General features: G+C 38.7%; 2 protein-coding genes across 4 annotated transcripts; one reads left to right on the forward strand and one right to left on the reverse strand.

The window, feature by feature from the left end:
- Positions 1–835: 835 nt before the first annotated feature.
- bag3 (BAG cochaperone 3) lies at positions 836–8,860 on the reverse strand. Of its 2 annotated transcripts, none has more exons than XM_087802961.1 (4): positions 8,498–8,860; positions 5,018–5,353; positions 4,496–4,834; positions 836–2,739 (listed from the first exon to the last, which is right to left on the reverse strand). In XM_087802961.1, exons 1-4 carry the CDS (start codon positions 8,666–8,668, stop codon positions 1,987–1,989), a joined length of 1,599 nt encoding a protein of 532 aa, XP_087659087.1. In that variant the 5' UTR covers positions 8,669–8,860; the 3' UTR covers positions 836–1,986. The 2 variants fall into 2 exon arrangements, with proteins under 2 accessions (XP_087659087.1, XP_087659086.1); XM_087802960.1 differs by having other exon boundaries at positions 836–2,748.
- A 1,395-nt stretch (positions 8,861–10,255) lies between these two features.
- tial1 (TIA1 cytotoxic granule-associated RNA binding protein-like 1) lies at positions 10,256–18,954 on the forward strand. Of its 2 annotated transcripts, XM_087802445.1 has the most exons (12): positions 10,256–10,531; positions 10,914–11,010; positions 12,104–12,202; positions 12,276–12,330; positions 12,401–12,488; positions 13,872–13,947; positions 14,629–14,737; positions 15,348–15,443; positions 16,272–16,356; positions 16,434–16,557; positions 16,876–17,111; positions 17,256–18,954. In XM_087802445.1, the coding sequence occupies exons 1-12, from the start codon at positions 10,503–10,505 to the stop codon at positions 17,380–17,382; spliced, it is 1,221 nt and encodes a 406-aa protein (XP_087658571.1). In that variant the 5' UTR covers positions 10,256–10,502; the 3' UTR covers positions 17,383–18,954. The 2 variants fall into 2 exon arrangements, with proteins under 2 accessions (XP_087658571.1, XP_087658572.1); XM_087802446.1 differs by lacking the exons at positions 10,256–10,531; positions 10,914–11,010; positions 12,104–12,202; positions 12,276–12,330; positions 12,401–12,488 and adding an exon at positions 13,222–13,459.
- The last annotated feature ends 947 nt before the right edge of the window (positions 18,955–19,901 follow it).

Genomic DNA, 19,901 nt, shown 5'->3' on the forward strand with positions numbered 1-19,901 from the left:
TAATGTGGCCCTTGAACAATTGTAATTGCCCTCCCCCTGAATTAGTCTGTTTAAATGATCCTCGATTAAACATGGAACTGCAGCTTCCCGATCATCACAGTTCCGAAACTAATATTGCCAATGTTTTAAACACAGCCTGGAATCTTTTGTGATGGCAGTACAGAATAAAATAATGAAATAGAAAACACACAAAATATGCAATAGAAAAACAGAACCAAGCATCAGGGTGTCTTTGTCTTAAATACTTATTATTTTATTTTTTGTGATGCACAAAAACCTTTTTTTAAATATCATGTTAAACCATTTTATTTATTATAATATTTTATGTATATTATCCCACTGATATAACTAACTCAATCCATCCATCCATTTTCCACGAATGAAGGAACAATTGTTTTTTATTTGCTTACCTGAGAGACATTGTCTTCTTTTGGAGATTAGCTTCTTATCCAAGTCCCTCCCAGATATAAGAGCTCAACCTACCTTGAAGGGAGATTCCAGCCACATTTTGTTTGCTTGCTTTTGGCTCAGTCTTTCTTCACCTTCCTTTTTACATTTTGCCCCTGAATATCTTCATTATAAATATCTTCTGGTGCCTTTAATCACATATTGAGGTTAATATTGTATTTTAAAACAACAGGAATGTACACCATTAAAATTACATTTTACTATTATTCACAGGCATTGTATCAAAATTGTAGCTAAAAGATCAACATTTTGGTTCATTGTAATGACTTTTAATAACAAGTGTATAAGAACCACATTAAAAATGTAACATGTTTGCCTTGTTTTAAACAAGTGATAATAATCCTGCTGGTAGAAAAACGAAACAAAGTTTACTTTAAATACATTTTTATTTATTTGTTAGGGTGTGTTATGTGTATAAAACAGCCCAAAACACAGAAACAACACACAGTTTCACTGCCTCCACCAGTGACGGGGCAAGCGAGTTTGTCAGTGGTGACTCAGTGGTGGAAAGGGCAGCTGATCTCATTCACTTGATCACCGGAAATTCTTAGCCCATCTTCATAAGCTCCACAAAGAAAACAGCTTAAACAAACAAGTAACACAAAACCAGTTACTTAATACTGTTATATGAAAATACAGTTATTTTTGTTGGGGAATAAACTGAACAACTCTTAAAAGGACAGATAAATAAATCAAATACATTTGATTTATTTAACCCATACAGTGACTTCCGACAGTGTGCTCTGCTACTTGGAACCTGTGATCAAAATATCAACCCAGAATCAACCGTTTATTCATAAGGCATCCCACATTTAGACGATTGTGGACGAATTAAAACAGCTTTAGTTAGATGATGTACGAGTTAACCATCCTTCATTGTCTTGCAGCTAATTGGACTTTGTTATTACACAAAAAAAACATTTTGATTCAATCTGTGCTTATGATTGTCTTGCTTCTCATCTCAGGTCCATCTCTTGGTTACACATTCAGAGCTGATTTTAAAAATAGCATGTCATCACAAATATATACTGAAAACACTCAAACACGTCAATCAAAAAAACCTGTGAAATACTTCAGATGAAGTGCAGCTGATACATTTCAAATGTGGCAAAAGTGCAAAGAGAGACTATAGTAATGCACATAGACAAGCACGACTACTATCTGTGACATTGCAGCGGTGGTGGGTTGTTGTTGGGTTTTTTTTGGACTTTTAAAAAAAGGCTTTCCTCTAAAATCTGAACAGAAGGCGACAACAATCAACAATCTTTAAGAAAATATTTTTTGCTTCAATTCTTTAATAAAGGCATCTTATTGAAATCTTTTATACTAGAAAATAGTTTGTGGACAGCTGTCTTTCTTCGAAGACGATGGCACGACATAGAAGGCAACAACATTGGCGTGACTGCACTGACTATTGGGTGCTTGATGGCAGGTGGAACCGACAGTTGATTCATGCAACTTTCACAAAATGCTGCGGAGCAAGACGGTGAGTGAGCCTGAGAGGACTGCTGTCAGTCTTTACGAGATTTCCTTCGCAATCTCTACATTCTCTTTTGAGATCATGCTGGGCTCCCCTTTCTGTTCCAGCAGTCCCCCTTGGATGAGGGTCCCACTCGTTTGCTGCTGCTCCTCCATCTGCTCTAGTTCTTCCAGTATGGTCTGAACGCGCCGGACTCCGTCCCGCCTCGCCTGTCGCACGTCTGCGCGACCTTCCGGGTCCACAGAGTCCAGCGCCAAGAGCTCTTTTGTCAACATTTCCTCCAACAACAGGTACCTTTTATCATTCTTCTTCCCGTCAAAACACTTGACCTCCTGCTCCAGTTTGGCGACCCGCTCCACGATCTTCTGGACTTTAGCCAGGCCCGGATGAACGGGGGTCTGTGCCGGTTGTTCGGCTTCGACCTTGACGGGCGGCAACTCTGCAGCCGTGTCCTCGGGCTCCTGTTCGGAAGGTAATTCGTGTTGCTCCGTGTCTTGATGATGTAGCGGCGGCGGCGTCGGAGGCTGAGGAGGAGGCTGCTGAGGTTCTTGAGGTTGCTGAGGCTGCTGAGGTTGCTGCGGGAGAGTCGGTGAGTGTTGCTGCGCCTGCTGGCACGTCTGCTGAAGTGGTAGCTGTTGAGGTTGCTGTTGTGGAGGCTGGAGGATCTGTTGAGGCTTTGGGCTGTCGGCATCTGTGTGCGAAGGCTGAGTGTGCTGTGTTACTTCAGGTTTTTGGTGAGGGACGTGTTGCTCCTGCTCCATTTTCGGGGGGAACTCTCTCTTGATGACGTGCTGGTGTGCCTGAGACGAGAGATCATATGTGTATTAATATACATGTCATGCTACAACATGCTAGTTTCACCTCAGAAACCTGATGTACTTGTATTTTACTGGCATTTTATTCACTCCATGATAGTGAGGGAATTGAACCATCGCCATGATGCACTGATTCTGGATCTTTGTCGTCAAGCAAGTTGGATATCAAGTTATAAACCCTATTTACTGTCTCTGCTGTTGTTGACATTCTGAACAGGAAGGACTCCACAGGTAACAGCAACTGCCATCAACAAGTAAGCAACACAACTCAATAATTTGGAAAAGACTTCATGTATAGTTGGAGGAAGGCAGTACTGTCTTATATCCACGACGCAGTTGTAGTACTGCTTGCAGTGTGGTGGAGCCCCGCGATTTAACTCTAAGGTATTACTTGTGGAGTTACACTAGGGATCCTAGTGGAGTAATACTATAGAGCCTCGCAAAGTATTACCATGGAACCTCGCAAAGTAATACGGTGGTGCCTTGCGGAGTAATACTACGGAGCCTTGCAGAGTAATACTAAAGAGCCTTGCAGAGTAATACTACAGAGCCTCGCAAAGTATTACTATGGAACCTCGCAGAGTAATACTGTGGTGCCTTGTAGAGTAATACTAAGGAGCCTTGCAGAGTAATACTACAGAGCCTCACAGAGTAATACTACAGAGTCTTGCAAAGTATTAGTATGGAACCTCGCTGAGTAATACTGTGGTGCCTTGCGGAGTAATACTACAGAGCCTCACAGAGTAATACTACAGAGCCTCGCAAAGTATTACTATGGAACCTCGCAGAGTAATACTGTGGTGCCTTGCGGAGTAATACTACGGAGCCTCATGGAGTAATACTACAGAGCCTCGCAAAGTATTACTATGGAATCTCACAGAGTAATACTGTGGTACCTTGCGTAGTAATACTATGGAGCTTTGTAGAGTAATACTAAGGAGCCTTGCAGAATAATACTATAAAACCTCCAGGAGTAATACTAGCAGAGCAATAACACGGACCCTAGGGTAGTAATACTTCCGAGCCTCGCCAAGTAATAATACGGACCCTAGCGGAATAATACTACAGAGCCTTGAGGTGCGGCTTCTTAGCTTACGAAAGTCTTAACCTCTGACAGTTTTGAAAGCTGTTTACTATATAAAAGCCGTTAGTAAGCAAGAACAAGAATATATATGATGCAAAACTAATAGACTGAGGGACTCATTCATTCCTCGGGCTATTAGATTGTACAATTCTGAGTTTGGGGGCAGGAGTGGAGCGAAAGTATCTTGACATTCTGTTCTATGTTAATCTTTGTATCCTTTGTCTTTGTTAGTTGTCTTTTGGTCTATGTTCTTTATCTTTAGCCTTGTCATCTTGTTCTTTATTTTTATTTCTTTGTTCTTGTTCTTATTTTTATTTTTATGAATAGGTAGAATAATAGGTATGAATAATCGTGTGTATTGCTGTGTCTAATTGTAAAAACAATTTCCCGAAGGAGACCTCCTGGGGAATCAATAAAGTTCTACCTAACCTATGTGTCGATCTATTAAATTAAAGGGTTTTAAGTGCCCCTTATTGTCCCAAAAATTGGGTTAAGCAAGTTATTGCTTAAGTCCAACAATCCTCTACATGTAAACATAGTCGTGAATTTGAAAGGATTACATGGTGATTGTGATTTGGCTCACGGGCCTCGAGTTTGACATGTGGTCTTAATAGTGTGACAGAAGAAGACAGAAGAAGCTCAACTCACTTGTGGCCTCTCTCCTAACACCTGCGAGACAACAGGCGACTGGCTTCTTATATGATGTGGCAGGTGAGCAGCAGCTGCCTCCCGATGCTGAGGAAACATCACCGGAGATGCTCGGTCCTTGACCGGGGAGTACGCGGGCCATTCATCCGAATGCAGGCGATGGAACGGCTGCTGGTGCTCCTGGTAAGGGACGCGCTGGGAATAGACCGAGGGATTGGGCTGCACTTGTGTTACGGTTGGGCCTCCACCGCCTTCATGGATGACCGGGATGGGGATGTAACCTGCCTGCAGACCAGTGCTGCTGGGTCTTGGGGGCTGATGTTGTGGGGCAGTGTAAACCTGCAGCAGAATCGCATTTAGAATATTGACTTTTTATGTCATATTTGAATTATTTCTTATTATGCAAGACATATGATCTGCAGAAAATGTTTAACCATCCCATAGTTCCTTATTAATTATCATTTTAATTATTAACTTATTACCGTGTCCCAGAGAATAATTGTTTTTCATATCAAAACCCACCTCTACAGTCGGTGAGACAGGTGAGCTGGTCTTTCTAGGCTCGGGGGCGGAGCTCTCCGAGGCTGCATGTAAAGGAGATCTGGGCCTGGCCTGGAGCCCCGGTGTAGGAGAAGGTATCCTCCCCTCCGAGCGTATACTCTGGGCGGCGGTGGGGTGGATGTAGGAATAACACGGATGTTGCTGTTGTCTCAGTTCCGCTCCCTCGTGGAAGACTGGGATCGGAACATAGCCCGGGCGAAGAACCGGGTGCTTCATCTCCCTCACAAAGCTCTTCTGCAGTTCTGGAGGACTCGGTTCTGGTGGTATGTTGGGTCCATTTGCAGACAGTTCTCTGACCTGAAACACAGTGAAGGAATATATGAGTTTAAAGAACTGATCAATTCTAAACCATCAAACGAAAAATGGTTGGTTTGAAACTGGCACATGTTTATTTAGTAGATGGAGGAGTCTGTGATATGTAGGTAATTTAAATACACTGAGGACTTTTGGTACAAATTATTCAGTCATCGACTCCCACACAAGCCATTGAAATCAAAACAAAATACCTTAAAACATGTTAATGTTGAGCTTTTATTCAGTTGAGTTTTGTATTGTTTTTTTAATCGGTTAAGATTAATTTTTTTCTCTTTTCTTACTCATGTGTAATGACAAGTATAACATCTTATTATTATTATAGAAACAGTATATATATATTAAAAAAAAACAATGGCAAATCATTTCTAACTGATTTCATAGACAAGTGTGTCAAGACCATATGTGGCCCTTTGACTTGTTTTATGCGAACCTTGTACTGTAGCAAAGATTCTGAATGCTATTAGTTCTTTATTTTAAATCTTTGTTATTCGTAAATAGTTCCAGTATAGCTTTGACTGTGGAATGTATACATTTTCTATTATGTTTATTTATGTAAAGAAATTAAAATAAGTTTAATGGATGTAATTTTAACTTGTTTTGAGTACTGAAATTCGCTGAATATAAAATATGGTGTTTCATTTTTATTTCTCACTTTAAACTCTCTCATCATGATATTCAAATAGTTGAGTCTATGAGTATAAAATCAATATTCTTTTCAAACAATAGTGTGGACTGTGCAGTGAACGACATTGTCCTTTAAATGCAAACAACGACTTATGTTGCCTAGCAACCCTCGTCCATCCTTCTCTATATTTATTGATTCTACCACTATATAAAATGATCTAAAATGAGACACTATTGTTCTCAAATCTGATTCATTGCTCAATTGAATTGGGCCTTAAGCAGATTTCATGCTGCCCACCATCTCTACCAGATCATATAAAAATACACATTTTAAAATCGTAGGTTTTATGACAAAATCTGAATCAGAATGTCCTAAATTATGTGTTGAACCGGATGAAGAGAAATAAAATATAGTTTAAACCTCGGAACAGGAAATACAGTATGTATTTTTAATTTTTGCCAAATTGTTACTTAATAAATGAATAATCAATGACGTGTTGATTTCAAAATTGAGTTTTTCAAACCAAACTTTTAGCCACTTGCACTTAAGCATTAAAGCCTAATGTAGACAAGTCAGTGTGAGGCGAAGAGACGCAGATGCTGTCTGAGTTGTGGGCGTTGTCATGGATATTCAGAACCTACACACATTACATTTACAGGTTTGTCGTCAATATAGAGCATCACAATGAAATGCTGTTACTAACCGTCAAAGACCTCAGAATTTGTTCTTGTTTTAGCTTTTAAAACCAACAACTTTTTATTTTTAAATATATATAGATATATATCTATATATCTATATATATACTGTATAAAAAACTGAATGAAACAACAGGTGAAAGTTATTGTACAACATTCACATTAAAACACAATTTTCAGATGATTTGTGGATCCAGATGTTGATTCAAAATTCCACCAAAAATGTAGTCAACTGGTCCTGGTAAAATAAGATAAGAAATCTGGTATCATCGTATGGTTGGATCAAAGTAGTTTAATGTTCATGTGAATATTATGAACTATTAATAAGCTGATGTTACATATAAGATAACTTAATAAATAACTTAGATTAGTAATGTTGACGATTATACAAAGACTTCTAACACAACTGCTCCCGTCCGGGCAGGAGACAGAGATCAATACGGACCAGAACACCACGATTCAAAGAACTATTTCTATCCACCTGCTGTCCCGAATATTAAATATTATTTAATTTAATTGAATGTATTTTGTTTTTGTTTATTTCTACTCATTACAGTTTGTTGTGTTTACAACACTGGTAATAAAAGTGTCTGATTCTGATTCTGAAGATGATGTTGAAGGAAAGGAATTTGCTCGGTGAGTATTTGACAGAGGGAGGACAAGATACATGAAGCATACAAGAATTAAAAGGTAATATCCCAAGTCAGACTCATACTTCATGGCAAATCTACATTTTGTTCAGCCCTACGAAAGGATTTTGACCCTTTATGTGATTGAGTTTGACACTTATGTTATACTGACTGTTCATTTACTATCAATATTAGAAAATAAAAATTCTCTCTGTGGTGCCGACTAAAATTCTCACATAAACTATTCTCAAGATGAGTATGTGCAGATTGTCCTTTTAAATTAACTAAAATCGTGGTTCTACTCCAGGTTTCTGCTTTCTAAAAGTTTTTTTTTTGTCTCGAAACTGTCACACTTTGATTCACTCGGATGTGTTTTTCCATTCTCCCATAGACTTACTTCAACTCAAAAGTGTCTTGCGATAACTTTGTTATGATTTGAAACTGAAGTGGAAGTTGTCAACATTACAAAGCCAGCTGTCAATGGCTGTCACTTGAAGCCACAGGCCCAACCAACACTTTGAAGCATGTTTTTAAAAATGTGTGCAAAGTTTCTGGTACAGGGGGTGAAATAGAAAAAACAACACTTTTTCGGTGGCATCTTTGAGCAGTTAGATAGATAGCAGTGATCGGCCCTTTTGCCCTTTGCCATTTGAGAACAGGACTATACACTCTGCCAGAGACATTGCACCAATTTTATCCCCCGACAGCTGCGCCTTTCCAGCAGATTCTTCGGGACACTAACTTCTGACAACAGCGTCTCTCTCTCTCTCGCTCTCTCTCTCTCTCTCATGGAAACATGTGAAGAAAAACGTAATAACACATCGAAGTAGACACACCAGAGTAAACCCCCCCCCCAGCATCTGTCCTTGTAAGGATCACAAAAAAAGAAGTTTAAAGTGGGTTAGATCACAATAACACCAGCTGATGTTGGGAAGAGTCCATGCTGCAGGGTGACTCATCGAGTATTAATAGTCTTAGATCATGTCAGGGAACAGAACCCTGGTCACCAGTCGTTATAACGGGGGCTTGGGAGGAGGAGGAGGCCCCGGGGAGCCATCGCGGAGAGAGAGAGAGAGAGAGACCCCCTTTTTTCTTTCTCGTGAGCCCCCCACTCTAAGACATTCCACGCGTCACGAATAAACCATCTTTATATAAGTTTCGTCAAAGGCTTTTTTACCTTCTTGGTGTCGTGCCTCGGGTCACTCCAGGTGGTCGTGCGGTTGTTGTGGTTGACGAAGAAGGGCCACCCGGTGTGGGGGTCTATCTTCACCTCCCAGCCGAGGGGCAGAGGGTCGCCGTCGTTGCTCGCCATGGTCACGACAGGTGACTGCGTCTTCACGCCGTTCATGTTTGCTGGCTCTCGCTCTAGGACTGAGACATTTTATATACGGGCGGCGAACGCTTTAAAGATTCCTTGAGGTGACGCGCGAAAGTGGGCTGGAAGTTTCTCGAAATAGCGAGGTTAATGGCGAGGGCGGACATGGGCGGACACAGCTCGGAGCAGTGGCGCGGGCCAGTGCCCACGCAGCAGCCACCCCAGCCCCCCCTCTCTCTCTCCTCCCGCACACACTGGGTGTTTTAAAGAGCCAGCGCTGGAGAATAGCATAGATACATAGTCGTTCTTTTCGACGAGAAAGTATGAATAAACAGGGAGGAACAAAGTAACTTCACTTTGGTTATCTATCTATCTATCTATCTATCTATCTATCTATCTATCTATCTATCTATCTATCTATCTATCTATCTATCTATCTATCTATCTATCTATCTATCTATCTATCTATCTATCTATCTATCTATCTATCTATCTATCTATCTATCTATCTATCTATCTATCTATCTATCTATCTATCTATCTATCTATCTATCTATCTATCTATCTATCTATCCATCCATCCATCCATCCATCCATCCATCCATCCATCCATCCATCCATCCATCCATCCATCCATCCATCCATCCATCCATCCATCCATCCATCCATCCATCCATCCATCCATCTATCTATCTATCTAGCTATCCATCCATCCATCCATCCATCCATTTTCCATCATCCATCCATTCACCCACCCACCCGCCCGTCCGTCCATCCATCCATCCATCCATCCATCCATCCATCCATCCATCCATCCATCCATCCATCCATCCATCCATCCATCTATCCATCTATCTATCTATCTATCTATCTATCTATCTATCTATCTATCTATCTATCTATCTATCTATCTATCTATCTATCTATCTATCTATCTATCTATCTATCTATTCATCCATCCATCCACCCACCCACCCATCCATCCATCCATCCATCCATCTATCTATCTATCTATCTAGCTATCCATCCATCCATCCATCCTTCAAATTTAATAGTTGGATGCACTTGCACTTGATAACATATTGGGTGAATATTAGTTATTATCCTAATATATACTCACAAATATGTATTACATTTTTTTTATTTTTTTTATGTTTAATTGTACTTCAGTACACATGCCAAATAGGTAAAATCATAAATGTAAATGAAAGAGCAAGATTGTAAATTATACTTTTTACAACACGTTTTTACAACAAATATAAATACTTTTCTTTCATCCTTCACAGTTATATCAGTAAGGCATGTGTGTATGTTTTGAGGCATTTATTTAATACTTTGTCGGGAAAAATAAAGATAAACAATGAAGTTTGTGAGAGATGTTTATTATATTATAAATGTATAATTATATTTTCGTTTGGCTGAAGCTTAAATTTTAAAGAAATACAATAATTAAACTGTTGATTGTGGAGATGGTACTTTCCAGAACAATCCGACATGACACTCATTTAACAAGTTTACCAACGGTGAGTAAATCCAGCGTACCTCGCTCCTTCAAAATAAAATAATTTGAAACTAGTAGAAATCAAGTACTCAAATGTTAGCAACCTGAGAAAGAACACGAGCGAATTATTTATTTTCAATTACAATTTTTGAAGTTAATATAATAATCTATGTTGAACTGACGTCACAGAAATTCCAACTGCACGCAACCCTTTACTCCCACGTAGTGACGTGTGCCCTCGCGCCCGGTTAGCTAGCTTCTAGGCTAGTTAGCTAGTTGTTGTTAAACCGTACGGCGGATTCGATCGACGTAAGCTAACTATAACTTAGCCGAACCCTCTCCCCCGTCGAACCCCGACTTCTAAAAATGGACGACGACACTCACCCCAAAACATTGTGAGTAACAGTTGCTAGTTCCGAGTTTACAGTAGATTAGCATTTGTCGACAACCGGTAGCTAACGAGTCGAACAACGACGCAAGGGTTTACGTTGCTCAAGACTGTATATATCGCGAGTATATATATAATATTGTTCAACGATAGAAATATATCTTTACGATCATAGTGTTCCACCATTTTAAGTGTCGCTATTTTAGCAAACGTTAGCCACTCGCGTGTAGGCCTCGGTGTTTGTCTGGTATAAGTGTGGGTGCAGTTGCTTTGTTTACTTAGAAAACCCGACATATTGTTACTTATATTCCGTGCTAGCTGTCTACAGTTGAACAATATCACGCCATTTTCTTTCTTTAACCAGGTATGTGTGTTCTTTTTTTAAACAGGTATGTGGGAAACCTCTCCAGAGAGGTGACAGAAATTCTCATTCTACAGCTGTTCACGCAGATCGGACCCTGCAGAAGTTGTAAAATGATCACGGAGGTAATTTTGGAAAAACTTGTAAATATGTGAAGAATTCATCGTTATTTTTAAGTAAGCTATGAGGTCGTTCAAAAGGAGAAAACGACAGTAAAAATGTAGGTGGTGAGAAGTCAAATCACTGGCATATTTTGAGATTATCTAAAGCTAAAAAAAAATCCTGGTCGGACATGCATGTATATATTTATTATGATGTATAGTTTATTATGTCTGTGTAACTATTGGAAATCTCAAGAGACCTTCTCTTTATTACTGGGTCCTGAACAATACTTTTTTCGAACTACCAATTTTAGTAAGTAAGCTTTATTTGTACAGCGGCCTTCACAGACCGGGGTCACAAAGCGCTTAAAAAAACAAAACAATACTTTGTTAAAATAATTTAAAAGCTTGAGAAGGCAAAGAAAACACGGTGGCAAACAATATAATATTTTTAAGAGCAATTATAACAAAAAGAAAATGTCATTACGCATAGTAAAAATCACAAGTTGAATTTTCCACTCCAAGCTGTTTTCTTGGAGGAAAAAAAATAATAATCTAGACCAAAAAAGACACTTGCTAGACCTGACAAATCAATCTAATATTCTCCATCTCAAACATCAATCAGTTTTTCTTCATAGAAATCCACACATTATCAACTTTTGATCACACATTTGTACCGAAAATTGGCACAGAAAGGCAAAGCATGTTATGATACTCATCAATATGCAACCATGGAGTTTTTATGGCTTTCAACCTTACTCTGTTATAATTTAATTTATTTGTTTTCTTTTTTTTCTTTTGTTTCACTACTATCATGTAAAAAAAACGGTACAGTCACTTATTCATTGCCATGAAGGAAAATTAAGAATTTGTATTGTATATAGTACGCTTACAATGAAAACTTTAATTAATTTATGTTCAGTGAATGTTAACTTGATTGTATTATGATCATATAATTATGTTTTAGTGTTAATTTAATAATGATGTTAAATTTTTTTTACATCAATATTAAATAAAACAAAATGTCTACTCTGAATACATTGTCAGATATTGTATACTTCCAGTGTTTTAGCACGTTTACTTGTTGCCAATGTTTGTTTTCCCTGCTGTCTTGCAGCACACAAGCAACGACCCTTATTGCTTTGTAGAGTTCTTTGAACACAGAGATGCAGCCGCTGCGCTCGCTGCCATGAATGGAAGGAAGATTTTGGGAAAGGTAGGGTTCAATAATGATTTGACATAATGTACTTCCATCTATTTACTTTTTACCCAAACTTTTTTATTTGTAGGAGGTAAAAGTAAACTGGGCTTCTACTCCCAGTAGCCAGAAGAAAGACACAACCAGTAAGTCCTCACCCACTAACCTGACATGTTAGACTGTGAACACGTTTGCTCATTTAACATTTCCCTGTAGATCACTTCCATGTGTTTGTTGGTGATTTAAGTCCCGAGATTACCACTGATGATATCAAGGCTGCCTTTGGACCTTTTGGCAAAATCTCGTAAGTATAAATGCGGTATTATATTTCTAAAACACCATGTATTCGGTCAAATGCACCAAAAAAAAGAAAAGCGAGTAATGGTTTAGATTAGATTTTCCTTTATTAGTCCCACAAGGGGAACCTTTAGATGGAACAGACTGATTGATGACTTGCAGAGTGCATCAGTTGCTTCTCATCATTCCAGACTATTGCGGTGTATGATTGAAATCACAGAATGTGTTGACACCCTTCCCCACGTACAGTTGTTTTGATCCAAAGTGTTCCTAAAACGGAGAAAACGGTTTCCCTGCCTGTAAACTTGTGATAATGTTTAGATCTTTGCTACTGAATTCAGTGTGATTGTGATCATTCAAGAATGTTTTAGTGATGAGATTTCATTGTCTACAGAAAAATGATACAAAACAACTAAGTCAAGACAGTTAATACTATGCACAAATAACTTGATAATCAGTTTTTCTTAAACTTGTACTTGTATTTTATCTGTTGTGCAATTGGAGCAAAATACCGTTCAGTGCCATATTGTGGGATTGCTCATTGTATGTCTTGAAAAATCTTTCCAAATGTAAACTTTGATTTCACCTGAACCGCTGTTAGTTGTGAGTGGCAGTGAAGTAATAGCCCTTTGGTTATTTTACAGAAATGCTCATAGGATTGAACAGGAGCATGGAGGCTAACAGCAAGGAACTGTGCACTCTGGAGACTCAGATGTAGTTGTTTTTTTCTCTATTTATTCTACTCTTTCTATATGTGTTCTTGTAGATGCTTTGTATTACCATGATAAGAGTACCTTCTAATACATATGTATTTATTTCAATCCTTGTTTATTTTACTTTACATAGTGTTTTTGTAGTGAAATCTTTCTCTACCGAAAATCTGAAAATGTCAATTTCTCAAAATTTGCAGCTCTCCAATCTCCATATTGGTGGTAAAGAATTGACCAGGGAAAATACAGAAATCTGTTTACAGGCTATGTATGCCATTTAATTCTTTCTTTCTCTATTTTTTTTACCTAGTATTACTTGTACTAAGAGCACCAACAGCACATCTTTAGAATGCATGGTAGTATATTTAAGCACATGGCATTGTTTTTTTTCTCCCTTGGAAAGCGTAAACGCAGACAGTGGTGCTCCTGTGACAAGGTTCCATTTATGCATCTCATGTTACATCATTAAGTTAGGCTGCATGTATTTGTAGTTATTTCGTTCAGTGTCGTTTGAAGTACATTTTTTTGAATTGGTGCTCAGTCCAGGGTCATGACGACTCAATCGGCTTTTACTGTAGGACAGATAGAGATTCTCAGTTCAGTCTGTTCTTGCGTGGCTCCTCTTGTAGTTGGACCATTTCTCAAAGGAGCGTTAATTGAAGTTTTTATGTTTCCGACAGCGATGCTCGTGTTGTGAAGGACTTGACGACAGGCAAATCAAAGGGGTATGGATTTGTGTCCTTCTACAACAAACTGGTAAGGCTCCAGTGCAACAACACAGACTGAAGGTTATTTCCATTTTCTGTTTACTCTTTTATTTACGCTTTCAATCTAAAGCCGGGCATACTTTCTACCTTTTACTATTGCAGAGTTCTATTAGTGCTGCGTATGCCCAGCTTTGTTTTGTAGCTTTGTTACTAGACCGCCCCCTTAAACCTCCTAACTAATCAAAGAAGTAACGACATACAAAGTCTTAACATAGAACTGTGTCAAACTCGGGGCAGGGGGTCCAAATCTGTCCCGCAGAGTCACTTCTGGGGACCGCCGCATGGTTAACTCAAATCAGAGTAGATTCATCTTGTTGATATGGTGACTTATGAGGATGCCAGTGTTTGAAGACAAGATACAGAACTGATTAGGTTAGATTATGCTTTTCAACAATTCAATAGAGACTGCCAGTATCAGTAAAACTGAAGTTGAAGGAAAGACATTTTTGGGGAGTGTAATTGGCCCCCGAGAACGAATCAATCAGACTCATGCTTTCCTGTTATATAGTTTTGGTGAACATCCTTTTCGTTGACCTGCAACTTGGATCTTTAAAAAGATTTGAACCCCTTGTTTGAGTTTGACACCACTGATTTAAAGGCTCCAAACGGCACACATAGGTTAATCAAGCTCAGTGGTTGACCTTTTTTTTTTTTTTAAATCTACCCTCAGGATGCAGAGAATGCTATCCATAACATGGGAGGTCAATGGCTCGGAGGACGACAGATCCGGACCAACTGGGCCACACGAAAACCTCCAGTCCCAAAAAACACACCAGACAGTGAGTGGTTTTAAAATGACCTTTTCATTCATATTTTAACCTAAACCGCTGATCCATCTATCTATATAAAAGTGTTTAATTTATTATTATTATTAATTTTCTTTTAGTAAATCTTCAAAGGCTTATTATAAAGTGGTCACGCACATTCTTGCTTTTTGACAGAATGTTTTCTTCCCACAGTTCTACATATATACATTGTTGCAAGCTCTTTGTAATCATTGCTACAAGAAAATTATTTATTTAAACAGCAGTTAACTTTCAACACAACTACAAACAATTGGGTAGCAACTTATTTAAATTCTGAATCTGTTGTGATGTCAAAAGTGTGTGTGATTGGTTTGCTGGGTGGCAAAGCATTACGGGAGCTGTTCAGGTCACCGTGACTGGAAGGGTTGTGGAGAGGGATGGTACCTCATAGGCAATGGTCTAGTAAATGTGTTTTATTTAAACAAGTGAAACATTAATTGGTCACTACTTACGTACGTAACCCCCTCAATAAACAAACCACCAAACTGTTATTTACATGTTAAGCATTGATCTAAGGTGTTTCCAAGGTGATATTGCTAATTGTTACTTCCTGGCTGAATATTAAAATGTTATTTTTTTCCAGATGGTTCAAAGCAGCTGAAGTTCGATGACGTAATTACCCAGTCCAGTCCCCAGAACTGCACCGTCTACTGTGGTGGGATCCAGTCAGGACTGTCTGGCAAGTGTCTTTGTCACCGTCAATAATAAGAAACTTGTATCTAAATGAGGTCACACGTGATGATGGGTCACACGGTGTGGAAAAGGAACATCAAGTGTATGTTGTTGACTAACCATTGATACTCACTTTGGACTTTTTCCACACAAGTTAACAAATCTGTCATGTTAACTTAATGGTAAATAGTTAACTGCCTCAGCTATTAATATTTACTTATTACCAACAGTTGAGCATTTTTACTTCAGTCCGTCCTATGTTGTGTTTGTGAAAACAAAAACAGTCAAGCATCACTAAAGTATGCTGTTGTCAGAAACATCCTTAAAATTATATTTCAACCAAAATGCAAATTTCACTCATTTTCTAGTCGTCCTTATGTCGACTAAAGGTCTGGATTATTTTCAGAGTAATCTAAAAAATGTATTTTCATCTTAGTTGTCTTTGCACCTAAAAAAAACTAATAAGATTATATTTTAAGTTTTTTTAATTAGAATTTTGGGTGAACTGACCCTTTTAAAGACCTGAAAATTATGTTCATGCATATCTGTATATAATTGTTACCTCCCCCAAGGAGGTACTGTGATCGTTGTGTATTTACAACTCTCCCTGCAATATGACAACATGGCAGATATCAGGAAATATTTCAGTAAAACAATAATAATGTCCCCAGAAACGGATGATTCAATGTTGGTGGTTCTTGGCCAACATTTGTATCCATGTGTCACTATTAGCGGTGCAGAGGGACATGTTTCTATTTGTTAATTTAGAACATTTTTTATGTTCAAATTAAATTCAGCCACAGCTATCTTAATGTTTTACGGTTAATGCCAACAGATCACTTGATGCGACAAACCTTCTCCGTGTTTGGTCAAATCATGGAGGTGAGAGTCTTCCCAGAGAAAGGCTACTCGTTCATCAGGTACAGCTATACTCTCCTTGTCCACTAGATGTCGTTGAAATCAAGTAAATACTTAACTAACTGTCCTTCCATCTAAGGTTCTCCTCACACGACAGCGCCGCTCATGCCATCGTGTCAGTAAATGGCACCGTTATTGAAGGACATGTTGTCAAGTGCTACTGGGGAAAGGAGTCTCCAGATGTGCCCAAAGGTTCACAACAGGTAATTGAAAAAACAATGAATGATGTCAAATCTATGGAAGTATTTATTGCAATTACAATACTAAATTGTTGATCATTGGATCATTGGAAATAGAATATATATTTTTTATTAATTCGTGAAAGTATTCTATATATTCTTAATAATTAAATTATTAAAACTATATATATACTTAATGTTTTAAGAATCCCATTTCAGTAAAAAAAAACATCTGTTTGAATGTTAAATTTGACTATTAATGGCACTGATACACAAAAATGTATAGTTATGATAAATAAACAAGATTTTTTACCTTTTAAAAATATACGTGTTGTTTCTTAGGTTGACTATTGTCAGTGGGGTCAATGGAATCAGGTCTATGGGAGTCCTCAACAGCAGCAGCAGCAACCTCAGCAGCAACAGCAGCAGCAGCAACAACAACAACAACAACAACAGCAGCAGCAACAACAACAACAGCAGCAGCAGCAGTTCGGACAGCAGTATCTGACTAACGGTTGGCAAGTTCCCTCCTACAACATGTACGGACAGACGTGGAACCAACAGGGATTTGGAGTCGAGTATGTTCATAGTTCACACGTTCTAAAGCTGCTTAAGATTTCAGTGTGAGGCTAATGTGTTCATTAGACTCTTTTGGATTTTATTTTATAGGAAACCGAGGTCACGATCCAAAATTTAAACCATTTCTTTTCTGTTTCTTGCAGACAGAACCAGTCCTCTGCTTGGGTCGGAGCGGGTTTCGGCTCCCAGTCCGCTCAAGCTGCACCCCAAGCCGGTTCAGTCATGTCTAACCTGGCCAACTACGGCATGGCGGGGTACCAGACGCAGTGAGCGGGGCCTGCAAGTATAGCTCCACGAAGGACTTTGTGAATAATTGTAATTTCACCACACGGTAAAGGTGTGGTGGTTCGGGGGCCGATTTTTCACAAAGACAGAAGAGCCATCAGTTGCCCCCCAAAAAATTAATTGACATCTTCCAGAACATTAAGAATTCAGAGAATCCTTGTGCTTCTAAGAAAATCCAAGACTATGTTTTAGATGTTTCTACTGTCTTTAAAACCTTTAGAACTGTGTTTGGGAGATTATTTGAAAAGAAAGATTTGTATTTAAGCTTTACCTTGGATAAAACTAGAATCTTATCCTAACATAGTCATAACAATATGCATCAATATCCCATTCACACATTTTGAGAAAAGTGGCTCGGTAATTGGAAGGTAAGACCTCAAAAATATATGATTTACAATTAGTTTTTTGCGAGTTCAGAAGATGGGTTATCTTTCAAACTACTTTTGTGTGGCTTTCAATGACTCTAGCACAAGGGTAAACTCGGCGCCGAGTGATCCGACGCTTGGATGGGTTGACTTTCGTAGGTGTTTGTAACTTCTCAATCGGGCTAATGTTAAACCCATTCACGAATGCTGACGAAGTGAAACGTAAAACAAGACAATATCACTTTCCTCCTTGCATTGCTAACACGAGTGTGTGTGCGCGCGTGTGTTGATTCTGGGCTGGTTTCCTAGAGGAATATCAAAAGTGAAATCTTTTCTTCCACCTCATCCTAGTCGTGGCAGCGTCTTACACACGACTCCACCGTGGACTTGATTTAGTTTCAAACCAGCCAAATGTTTTTTAGCCTAAATTTCTAAGCGACCGTTCTTTTTTCCGACTGTAGAGCTTGACACGTGACCATTTCTTTCTCTGGTCTGGTCACGTGTCAGGGCAGCGGGCACTGCTTTCTCTCCCAGGGCTCTCGGGAATATTCTCAGTATTTACAGAAGTAGTTCTACACACGGCAGGTAATCCTTGCAAGATCCTGCCATTTGGATTTGGTTTACACATGTGCCATTTTGTACAATATATCACACTCCTTTGTAAATTTCCCTCTGCTGTCCACGCCAACCAGCGCGGTGTTAATGTAACTATAGGTTTGTTTACAGCCAGAACGGGGGGCGGGGCTCGTCCACACAGGGTCCTGTTGACAGTGTATTACTATAAACCTCCATCATGCAAGTGTACATACTGTAGGTAGGGTGTTGTAAAGATGCCGTCAGTAAATTTCAGCAATATAATTTATGAACAAGCCTTAATTGATGTATTAGTAAATTTGAATTTTGTATAAAATACAAAAGCTCCGTTTTTGAAATCCATCTGTACATTATATCATTTTTTTTTCTCCTGAGTTGGCAGACCACAGTAATGTTTTTTGGCTTGAACTGCACGCTTCTGACATGTAATATATATAATTGTTGCTTAAAATATTGAATGTAACAGCAATTTGCTTTTAATGACCATATAACCCTCAGTTGAACGACAGAAGTGATGTTTTGGATTAGGATCATTACGATGGAATTTTTTCAGTTCAACAGCAGTGAGTCGCTTCAAATAAAGGAACATTGGAACATGTTTGATTCTGTTTATTGCACACGGATCCTTATCTAACAAGTGGTGTCGTCGCAAACTAGCCCACAGACATAGACGCGTGACACAAACACAGTCAAGTCTACGACAATGAGTACGACATCTGGACAATGATGGTGAAAGCATTTATAGACATTAGTGATGGGTTAATGGAAATATTTTGATACCTCAGTAGGTGACGATCTCGGTTCCAAAATATTTTATTGAAATGCTACAGGGGTGTCAAACTCACTCAAGAAGCCAAAATCTACTAAAAAAACCAAGTCTAAGCCAAACAAAATATATAGTTGCCTATTAGCATGTAGGATAGAATGGAATCTGGTTTTCAAATCGTCTTTTCATTCCTTTAGAGTCGATGTATCTTCATTTTTGTGTTTGTCATCCTTCATTGAACAAATTCCTTTCCTTCAATATCCATCATCTCTTTTCATTATCTTATCTTGAACACTGGCATCCATCTAGGTCACCAACATGAATCTACTTTTATTTCGAGCCAACTGTCTGGCGGGCCACATAAAATGAATTGGCAGGCCGGATTCAGCCCCCAGGTCATTAGTTCAGAACATTAAGGAGAAGAGACTCGGTAAGTAGTTATTTGTAATTATGAAACGGAGAAGGCAGTCCAGAGGCTTTTAAAACGAGGTAACAGTATCATAAAACCCCACATAACCATCACAAATAGAGACGATGTCAGCTGTCGTGAAATACACAAATGCAACTTGACGTGAGAGCGAATTCCCAAAATAATACAATATATTCCTGCAGTTACAATTGATTATTAATGCCATGCATTCTCTAATAAATACACCCCCATGTCTATTTATTAGTAGTTAAAATACTAACACCAACAAATATAAATATATTTGAAACAAGCATTTCTATTTTAACATTTAGTAGTTTATCTACTGAGCCAACACATTTGTACAATATCT

This window comes from Callionymus lyra, chromosome 11 (assembly GCF_982586985.1).
Source record: "Callionymus lyra chromosome 11, fCalLyr1.hap1.1, whole genome shotgun sequence".
NCBI lineage: Eukaryota > Metazoa > Chordata > Actinopteri > Syngnathiformes > Callionymidae > Callionymus > Callionymus lyra.